The following is a 9731-nucleotide window of genomic DNA, read 5'->3' as shown; positions in this document are numbered from 1 at the left end:
TTACTGATAATATATTTCAAGAGACTTATCTATGGTAAAAATTAAGATAAACTCCCATCGCTTGACTAAATAACAACTCCAGTTCATAGTCCAGTTATCAAACAAACATAAGACAGAAAGTTACTGGGTACCACAGTTTCTGTCCAAGAATGAATATAAGAGCAACTTCCAACGACAATTATATAGCTTTGGAAGAAGTAGAGTCAAAAAGAAGACAACCAGACAGTAGACTATCTTTGAAATTTAGTATCCAATGATTGGAGAAAGCGTTTGTTGACTAAGTTGCAAGTTATAATCATACAGAACAAGCTTTCACTGTTTTCACTATCCTCTTTAGAGTGGCACTGAGCACCGTGGCCTTAGGTACTATCATATATTACCGGATGGAAACGTGACTTTAACCTCTAAAGGACTCGTAACTTTTTATGCGTGAGGATGCTGAGACAATCAAATATCAGTATTTCATAGTTTATCAAATACTTGTAGCAAAAGGAAGGACATACTAATTTCAGCTCTATCCATTCGTCAACAACTAACGAGAGGAAGAGCTTGCATACTCTTGTTTTATGTTTGCTTCATTCTATCCAACAAAAAGCTTGTCTCAGAGGATTGACAAGACTCTTCTATTTGGAATAAAAAGTGTAAAAAGAAGTTGAAGAAACCAAGACCAGTTTCCTGTAGAAGAAAGTGTCGTTTACAGACTAAGTTTTGTTCCTTAGTAATGGTTGAGGCTGACACTTGCAGCTTCTAGAAGCAATCGAATCTCTTTGGTATCAGTCGCCTCCAAGCTATGGTAAGAAATCTATCTTTATGAAGCACTCGTTTAGAAAGGGTGCAACTCAAAAGGCTCCCCAAATTTTATGGTCTTTGTCCACAGAACCAATAAACAAGTTTTATAAGGCTATCTGTAGTAATATAAATTTTTGCCTAAATGTTCTCTTCCTTGTAGTGATCTAGATACTCCTCATCGGTTCTTGCAGATAACTTGAGGCTTACTGTGTAACATCCGAGAGAGTTTATTCTACAGCAGTTAGTTGTCTTAGGAGAGCTCTTCATTTTAGAAACTTTCTCGTGGCGTTTACAAGTTTCTACAACATTGTCAATACTAGATAACACTCTGTTTTTCACAATCCTATATCAACTTGACAACTGTACAAGTCATAGAACACGGACAATCACGCTTCAAAGAATCTTCCATAGCGGACTGAGAATATCCATTGGACAAGAGAAATATTTAAGGCAAATTATTTCACGCATTTCTCTTTATTTCTTGATTGTGGGTGTCTTTGGAACATCAAAGTCTGTTTTGTGGATTGAATTAGAATGAACGGTTCCCCTAAAAGTTATCCAAGACCCGGAGAAAGTGGTTGCCCTGTTACTTTCAAGTCACAATATGAAAACTTTATTGGTGGCAAATGGGTTCCTCCTGTCAAGGGTCAATACTTTGACAACGTGTCCCCTGTGAATGGAAAAGTATTCTGCAAGAGTGCACGTTCAACTGCTGAAGATATTGAACTGGCCTTGGATGCTGCCCACGCTGCAAAGGACAAGTTTGGTGCAACAACTTTTGAGCAGAGAGCAAAGTTATTGAATCAGATGGCAGATGCTATAGAACAAAACTTGGAGAAATTAGCTCTTGCAGAGGTATGGGATAACGGAAAGCCTATAAGGGAAGCTCTTGCTGCAGATATTCCTTTGGCAGCGGATCACTTGAGATATTTTGCTTCAGCTGTACGAACTCAAGAAGGTTTTATCGCCGAGCATAAGGAAAATACGGTTGCCTATCATTTCCACGAACCTTTAGGTGTTGTGGGAGCCATCATTCCTTGGAATTTTCCTATATTGATGGCTATTTGGAAGTTATCTCCTGCACTTGCCGGAGGTAACTGCATCATTATTAAACCAGCAGAACAAACTCCAGCTTCTATTATGGTGCTAATGGAAGTATGGGCCAATATTGTACCACCGGGTGTTATCAACGTTGTTACTGGTTATGGGCCTGAAACAGGGAAACCTTTAGCATGCAGTCCTCGAATTGCCAAAATAGCATTTACAGGTGAAACCACAACAGGGCAGCTGATCATGCAATATGCTTCCCAAAATATCATTCCAGTCACCTTAGAATTGGGTGGTAAATCTCCTAATATTTTCTTTGCAGATATTGCAAATGAAAATGATGAATTCTTTGAAAAGGCTGTGGAAGGTTGCGTTATGTTTGTGTTGAATCAAGGAGAAGTTTGTACTTGTCCATCTAGGGCTCTTGTTCATGAATCTATCTATGACAAGTTTATTGAGAAAGTAGTTCAAAGACTTGGCAAAATTAAACAAGGAGATCCATTGAATATGGAGACTATGGTGGGTGCTCAAGTATCTACTGAACAGATGGATAAGATACTTCATTACGTTGAGCTGGGAAAGAAGGAAGGTGCACAATGTATTGTTGGAGGAAGTGGAAAGAAAGCAATTGGAGGTGAACTAGAAGGTGGTTATTATATTGAGCCAACGATATTCAAAGGAGACAATAAGATGAGAATCTTCCAAGAAGAGATATTTGGGCCAGTATTGAGTGTAACAACATTCCGTACGGAGGAGGAAGCTATTCAAATTGCCAACGATACTTCTTATGGTTTAGGTGCTGGACTATGGACTCGAGATATTATGAAAGCTTATCGAGTATCGCGAGCAATCAAAGCTGGTCGTGTTTGGGTCAACTGCTATCATGAATATCCTTCTCATGCAGCATTTGGAGGTTATAAAAAGTCTGGATTCGGTCGCGAATGTCACAAGTTGACTTTGGAACACTATCAACAGTTGAAGAATATCATCATTAGCTACTCGCCTCAGCCTACTGGTTTATTTTAATTCAGAGAGGAAATGTGAGATCTTGTTGCCTTGCCCTTCTTATGCCGTAGTTGTTGTTTGATGGGAATGTTTCATTTGCTTGTTATAAACCTTGATGTGTATCGTGGCTTCTTTTGTCGAAATCTGTTTGTTAAAATTTTTTTCCTCATACAATGTTCCTATTTCAATAGAGTGAAACTAGAGTAGGATGTGACATTGCACACACTGTATTGGTTCTAAAATAGAAGGGAATCGCAAAAAACTCACAGACTTGTGTAGAAAATCCTTGTTGACACAAGGTCTCTCTAACGGAGAGCAGTGTTACTATCCAAGGACTGATGACAGACGAAGACATCAAATAGAGTTGTCTTTCATTGAATTGTCATGTAGTTTGTAGTGGTTTTGATTGGATCATAAAATGTCTTCAAACAGATTGTCTCAATTGTTATTATGAAAACAACACAAAGATGGAATCTCTATGCTCTTTCAGTTTCAAAATGCAATCCTTCCAAATAGATCCATCTTATTTGGTCTATCTTCATAGAAACGTTGTATAAACGACCAAATAATGGACCTCGGCCTTTCCATGTCTTCCCTATTCTATCCTTTTTAAATGTTTTTGAATCTTCTTCCCTTTCACTGATAACTCGTCTATAAGTGGAGAGTGATAACCATGGTTCTCGGTCCTCACGAAAATTTCCTTTACAATACTTTGATTTTGTACAAACAATTTAATTTTCCTGCTTACCACTTTCAGGATCGATACATATAGTCATGCAGCGAATACAGTCACCAACGAATTCCATTTGTATCTTCTCGTCACTAAAATTGTTGGTAGATAACCACGCGATGTCCTTCCATCGATCTTCTTCCAATGAGAGTAATACAGGTCCAGCTTTCGGTGCAACTGTTGTTCTAAAATATACAGTAAGAATATGAGATTGTGTTCTTGAGCCATTGGCATACCTATTCTCTTTAGATAATGAACACGACACAACTTGGCTTTGTTTGACAACCAAATTTGGTCTAAAAACTTCCGCTAAAACAGGTTTCTTATTTTGAAATTGTAACAAATCATTGATCTTTTCTACACTTTGGCCACAAATCTAAAAGTTACAAATCGAACATAACGACACAGTGAAGCTAAATTTTCCATACCACTAATAAATGTGCATCATTGCGATATTTTTTCCCCTTCACACCCTTCCTCGAGGAATATTGCGACTTATATGCTTCTATCGTCATTAGCTGACAAGGAATCATCAAAACACTGGAAAGCCAACAATGAACTTTTTGTTGATTCCACTCCCATTCATAAAACTTTAATATCTTTGAAAACCCTTCAACAGATTCAGTGCTTTCAAACACTAATTCTGCAACAGTGGACCCCGTATCTTTTGTGATGGTTAAGTTGATAGATACATGAAGGGCCGAAATCCTGGCATGATTTCTTATGGAAAGTAAAGAGTGGGTTATGGAATGGACCAGGCAATATTTTCGATCATAAAGAAATCCCTCAGACCTGCTATTCAGTCACTTCTACATCTTTCAGTAGAAACCAATCAATCAACTTACGAAATTGGCCATTGTTTCACAGACATTCCTCTACAGCCCTTGATAGGATATATAAATATTTTATCGACCACGTAGAAACGGTTAGAATGCAGAGAAACCTCCGTCACTTCATTGGAACGACGATGATTGCCGATATCCGCTGGACCTGAATTTGTCTGTTCCCAAGCCATATGACAAATCTCTTTAAGTACCGTCACTAGCTTCAAAATATCTTCTTTACGAGAATGAACTCCAAAAGATATACGTACTGCTCCAATTACTTTACCATCGAGATATTCCTAAAGTTGTTGTTGAATGCTGAATGCTTTGTGAAACAGCATGCCATTACCAATCGATCCCAACAAGAAGAAGAAAGTTTTGCAATATGACAAATATCTGCTTCTGTAAAGCCCAAATAAAACTGACAACCACCAGGATTACATAACATTCCTGATCTCAGTAGAATACGTTTGGATAAACAAGCATAATAAATGGAAAGAGGACTCATAAAGCTACCATCTGGCAAGCGTACATTCATTGTAAGAATAGAGCCTCCTCGTTCACATAATCGAAATGTACCATAGCAATCATCTTCTTCATACATGTGAATGATAGATTGACCATTTGAATATTGCAATGTTACAAGTTGCTCTCTGGCATAGCAATAAATTTCATAAATATGATTCTCTATAACCTTCATGCCGCCAATGCTATATTCTATCCAATTCAGACCAACATCTAAGCCCACCAAAATGTCTACAAAGTTGAGAGTACCATCTTCCCAAGTATCGTGGAAGTTATCACTTCTCTTTGGAAATATCTGAAGACTCTGTGCATTTGCTAAAAGAATAGTTCCACCTCCATGATAACATTTTGTAGATAGTGTATGCAAGATTCGAGGACGATCCTTGCGAAGTATTATGCAACCGACTCCAGTTGGATACCCAAATATCTAAATACTGTCTGTCAATAGAGATAAGTGATCAATCTGCAGAAAATTCCAACCTTGTAAAAGGAAGCCACTAAAATATCTACATCTGAATATAGGTCGAGATTGATTGGATGCGAAGCTGCTAGTTTAGCACCGTCTACAAGAGTCACAATGTTTTCCCCATCAAAGTCGAATAAACCGTTTTGATGAATGAAGCGACAGAAATCTAAATGATAACGAGTTCCACAAAAGTTGCTTTCACCCGTGTAAACAAAAAGAGCGTAATCTTCTCGACTCTTTACTTTTTTACAAGTTCTGTTGTCCGCAATACTATCGCCGAGAATTGAAGAAAGCCAGTTCTTGCACCAATTTCTATCTATAGGGTATATAGCGGTCCCAGCTCTAGCTGCCTTGGTGCACATACAGTTAATGGGAAGAAACAGAAAAAAATAATATTTACACTAACATATTCACGAATTCCTAGAGCGGAGCTGTGACAGTCAGTAACATAAATCAGACCGTTGCTCTGCTTCCACTGGAAGTTTTCTCCAACAAGTTTTAACCCAGCAGTGGCTCTAAGTTGTTGAGCACAATTTGTTTTTCAGACTGCTTAGTTGTTGGTAACTTGTAACTTACCCACTAGTAAATACAACGTCATGAGTAGTAGAGGAAGCTCCAAAGAAACGTAAAACTCGGGCACGAACTCTTTCTAGACTTTCAGAAAAGCCTTCTGGTAAACTGTTTGACGCGCGAAAACGATGACTCAGATACGCGCAAACCCTAGGCAAAGATTTTGGAGTCTTACCTATGTGGATTCACAAAACCATTTTGACAAATTCTAGTGTAACATTCTCGCACCTATTGCGTCTTTGGATAGAACCATTTCTAGAACTAAGTATACATACTTGAGTAGTACTATATAATGCAGACCCGACAGCATCCAGATACAAAGTTATCTTTTTACTTTCGTTTTGTTGATACGAGTGAATCTTTGCAAATCCCAACTACAATTTCTTTCTACGTGATTCAAATGACGAAATTTATGATGAATAATTAGAAAGTACAAAACATTTGTTGAAGCTTGAAGAATCTCGTAAATTGTTTGTGGCTTTCTTATGTTGTAAAATAACCCAAAGTCTATTCAACCGAATGAATGTATCATATGAATAAGCTGCATTTGGTTGATACAAATGAAGTGAATTCATAACCAACTCACTTTTTTTGACGATTCTAGTCGATAAATCACGAATCGTTCTAAGAGAACGTCCCAGAAAATCTTCCTCATATTCCATTGGGAAACAAAACGATTTGATGGAAACTGACAAGTGTAATGCCAGTCCAACTATCATTCAAAGTACTCAGTCTGAAAAGACGCAAAACTTCTGACTCGGAGTTGAATCAGATGCAACCTTTGAGTTGCGAAGAAACTTCAAATATCAAGTCCTTTACAAACGTTTTCAACTTTGAGGTTTCCAACTTTCTAAGAGAAGCTATTTTTAAGTGTATAACTGGTAGAAACTCTCTACTGGAAGCAGCAAACTTTGAATATAGAACTGTTCCAAGTTTTCTTCAACTTCTTGATAAGCTCGATGATAGCTGTAGGGGTTGGTTGTTAGAAGATTGTAAGTTTGTCAACCTTAACCTCCCTTGGACACGTTCAAGTCTACTTGGTCACCTTGAAGTATTTTTTATGGAATATCCAAAGTTGTTTGAGCATGTTGTGATATGTCGCTCAGAGACAAAGCTTTCTCAACTTTGTGAAGCTTTGAAGATTTTTTTGAAAACAGTGCCAACATTATCTGCTAAAAGACTACTTTTCCTTCAAGTTGGTGATAAGGATAGTTCTTCTATACTTGAGTTGTTATCTATTCTTTTTCAAAAAGGATATGGTTCATCATTTCTTTATATAGACTTGGATATGTTTGACTTATCGAAGAGTTGGACTGTACTAGTCACTTGTCTTCAGTTGATTTCACGAGTTGAGTTTTTTGCGATGAATAGCAACAAAATTTCCAATGAGCAACTATTGATACTTTTGAGAATACTACACAAGGCTTTTCTTGGTTCTATTCATGCTTCTTTATGTGATCAATGGAGAATACCTCATTTTTTTTATATTTTAGAATTCTGTCAAACGAAACAAATATCATTGAAAGCAAGTTTTGATTTTCTGAGTTTGCAATTAGTTTCGTATTAGCTTTGCTGCTTTTGAGCCTTTTTGGACGACAAGTGAAGTTGAGATGAATCTTTCGTTGAAATCTATTAGTTCAGAAGGAGTGCAATATTTAAGTGAAGCATTGAAAGTCAACAATACATTGACTGAATTGGATATTCGTAGTAATAAGATTGCGTTAGAAGGAGTGCAATATTTAAGTGAAGCATTGAAAGTCAACAATACATTGACTGAATTGGATATCAATAATAATAACATTGCTTCAGAAGGAGTGCAATATTTAAGTGAAGCATTGAAAGTCAACAATACATTGACTAAATTGGATATTGGTTATAATAACGTTGCTTCAGAAGGAGTGCAATATTTAAGTGAAGCATTGAAAGTCAACAATACATTGACTGAATTGGATATTCGTAGTAATAAGATTGCGTTAGAAGGAGTGCAATATTTAAGTGAAGCATTGAAAGTCAACAATACATTGACTGAATTGGATATCAATAATAATAACATTGCTTCAGAAGGAGTGCAATATTTAAGTGAAGCATTGAAAGTCAACAATACATTGACTAAATTGGATATTGGTTATAATAACGTTGCTTCAGAAGGAGTGCAATATTTAAGTGAAGCATTGAAAGTCAACAATACATTGACTGAATTGGATATTCGTAGTAATAAGATTGCGTTAGAAGGAGTGCAATATTTAAGTGAAGCATTGAAAGTCAACAATACATTGACTAAATTGGATATTGGTTATAATAACGTTGATTCAGAAGGAGTGCAATATTTAAGTGAAGCATTGAAAGTCAACAATACATTGACTAAATTGGATATTGGTTATAATAACATTGCTTCAGAAGGAGTGCAATATTTAAGTGAAGCATTGAAAGTCAACAATACATTGACTAAATTGAATATTGTTTGTAATAACGTTGCTTCAGAAGGAGCGCAATATTTAAGTGAAGCATTGAAAGTCAACAATACATTGACTGAATTGGATATTAGTGGCAATGCAATTCCGTCAGAAGATATACGAGCAAAAATTCACCCATATTTAAAGCGTAATCAAGAGCGATTGGCAAAGAACAAAACTTCTTTTCATGCTTGTAATATCGATGTATCTTCTACTCAACTAGCTTTGAAAAACCAAGTGTCAACGCAACAACAAACCAACTCGATGGAATTTTTTATTAGCTTAGACCAAACTTATTTACGATACAAGAATACGGTTTGGAATGAAAGTACATTGTTGTTTATCATATATATGCAACATCGAAGACTTGAATTATTTGACTCAGGTTTTCAGGCAATGATTTATCCACCATATGAAATGATGACTTATTTCGTAATGGATGCTTCAAACCAAATGGATATTCGAAAGCTGCCCGAGTACTTTGAAACGGATGATTTTATTTGTTCTATTTGTTGCTTTATCTGCAATCATCCTTTTTGTTCGGAGAACTGTAGCCATGTCTTTTGCCAAGGTTGCATTGAAAGTTGGAACAAAACAACTTGTCCAACATGTCGAACAGTTTGTACGAATTGGAAATATTCACCCCTTGCAGAGAATTTTATTTTAAAATTACGTTTGCGTTGTCCTCTTGAATGTGGTTGGCATGGAACCTTAATGGATTATGAAAAGAATCACAAAACAATTTGTCCAAATGAGATGGGTAAATGCAGCTCATGTGACTTGACAATGAAGCGATCTCAATTTGTCGATTCTCATAATAGAAAGTGTGCTTATCAACTTGTTTCATGTGATTATTGTTATTGTGACATTCCATCGTCGTTGCTTGCTGCTCATATTGCTCATGAATGTGCATCAGCTCCCATTGTTTGTAGTGCTTGTAAAGGTTTCTTTCTGACATGGCATTCTTGGAAGCTTCATATTGAGAAAGAATGCGAGAGAGTATTGGAACGATGTGACTATTATGATTATGGTTGTACAGAATACTTGGAGCGAGGTCATTTGAAGAAACATGAAACTGAAGCAATAGCTTATCATCTTTGTTTGTTAAAAGATGCTCTTCAAAAGACTCGACAAGAAGTCCGTTGCCAAAGTCTATTTTAAACTTTTTGGAATTGTGAGTTTTTATAAAAACTGGGTGTTTTTTCTTATCATTTCATAAATGAAGTTTCAAAATATTCATTTGCCTGGTGAACCTTGTCTTTATCACTATTCTCATGAAAGTATTTAAAATAGCCTTGATTTCATCCAAGTGAATCAACACT

General features: G+C 36.5%; 3 protein-coding genes across 4 annotated transcripts; 2 read left to right on the top strand and 1 right to left on the bottom strand.

Annotated features, from left to right (window-relative positions):
- The first annotated feature begins 661 nt into the window (after positions 1 to 661).
- Gasu_62010 (aldehyde dehydrogenase (NAD+)) lies at positions 662 to 3246 on the top strand. The gene has a single exon (XM_005702617.1). The coding sequence runs from the start codon at positions 1324 to 1326 to the stop codon at positions 2860 to 2862; it is 1539 nt and encodes a 512-aa protein (XP_005702674.1). The 5' UTR covers positions 662 to 1323; the 3' UTR covers positions 2863 to 3246.
- A 4-nt stretch (positions 3247 to 3250) lies between these two features.
- Gasu_62000 (Mo-molybdopterin cofactor sulfurase) lies at positions 3251 to 6361 on the bottom strand. 2 transcript variants are annotated; one of them, XM_005702616.1, is made up of 10 exons: positions 6185 to 6361; positions 5963 to 6131; positions 5787 to 5901; positions 5401 to 5736; positions 4745 to 5347; positions 4417 to 4694; positions 4000 to 4363; positions 3808 to 3947; positions 3590 to 3756; positions 3251 to 3541 (listed from the first exon to the last, which is right to left on the bottom strand). In XM_005702616.1, the coding sequence occupies exons 1-10, from the start codon at positions 6264 to 6266 to the stop codon at positions 3318 to 3320; spliced, it is 2478 nt and encodes an 825-aa protein (XP_005702673.1). In that variant the 5' UTR covers positions 6267 to 6361; the 3' UTR covers positions 3251 to 3317. The 2 variants fall into 2 exon arrangements, with proteins under 2 accessions (XP_005702673.1, XP_005702672.1); XM_005702615.1 differs by having other exon boundaries at positions 5793 to 5901.
- Positions 6362 to 7541: 1180 nt separating this feature from the next.
- On the top strand, positions 7542 to 9613 carry Gasu_61990 (FBox-LRR protein). The gene has a single exon (XM_005702614.1). It carries the CDS (start codon positions 7567 to 7569, stop codon positions 9568 to 9570), a length of 2004 nt encoding a protein of 667 aa, XP_005702671.1. The 5' UTR covers positions 7542 to 7566; the 3' UTR covers positions 9571 to 9613.
- Positions 9614 to 9731: the final 118 nt, after the last annotated feature.

The sequence above is a fragment of the Galdieria sulphuraria genome (genome assembly GCF_000341285.1).
Source record: "Galdieria sulphuraria unplaced genomic scaffold scaf_109, whole genome shotgun sequence".
In the NCBI taxonomy this organism is placed as follows: domain Eukaryota; phylum Rhodophyta; class Bangiophyceae; order Galdieriales; family Galdieriaceae; genus Galdieria; species Galdieria sulphuraria.
The sequence above is the reverse complement of the archived record's forward strand: the minus strand, read 5'-3'. Positions and strand labels throughout refer to the sequence as shown.

Coding starts and splice junctions, on each gene's coding strand:
- Gasu_62010 (XM_005702617.1), top strand. CDS start 1,324: ATGAACGGTTCCCCTAAAAGTTATCCAAGACCCGGAGAAAGTGGTTGC.
- Gasu_62000 (XM_005702616.1), bottom strand. CDS start 6,266: ATGCTGTCGGGTCTGCATTATATAGTACTACTCAAGTATGTATACTTA. Junction 5,348..5,400: donor TAGTGGCTTCCTTTTACAAG/GTTGGAATTTTC, acceptor GACAGTATTTAG/ATATTTGGGTATCCAACTGG. Junction 4,364..4,416: donor GTGAAACAATGGCCAATTTC/GTAAGTTGATTG, acceptor ACTGAATAGCAG/GTCTGAGGGATTTCTTTATG.
- Gasu_61990 (XM_005702614.1), top strand. CDS start 7,567: ATGAATCTTTCGTTGAAATCTATTAGTTCAGAAGGAGTGCAATATTTA.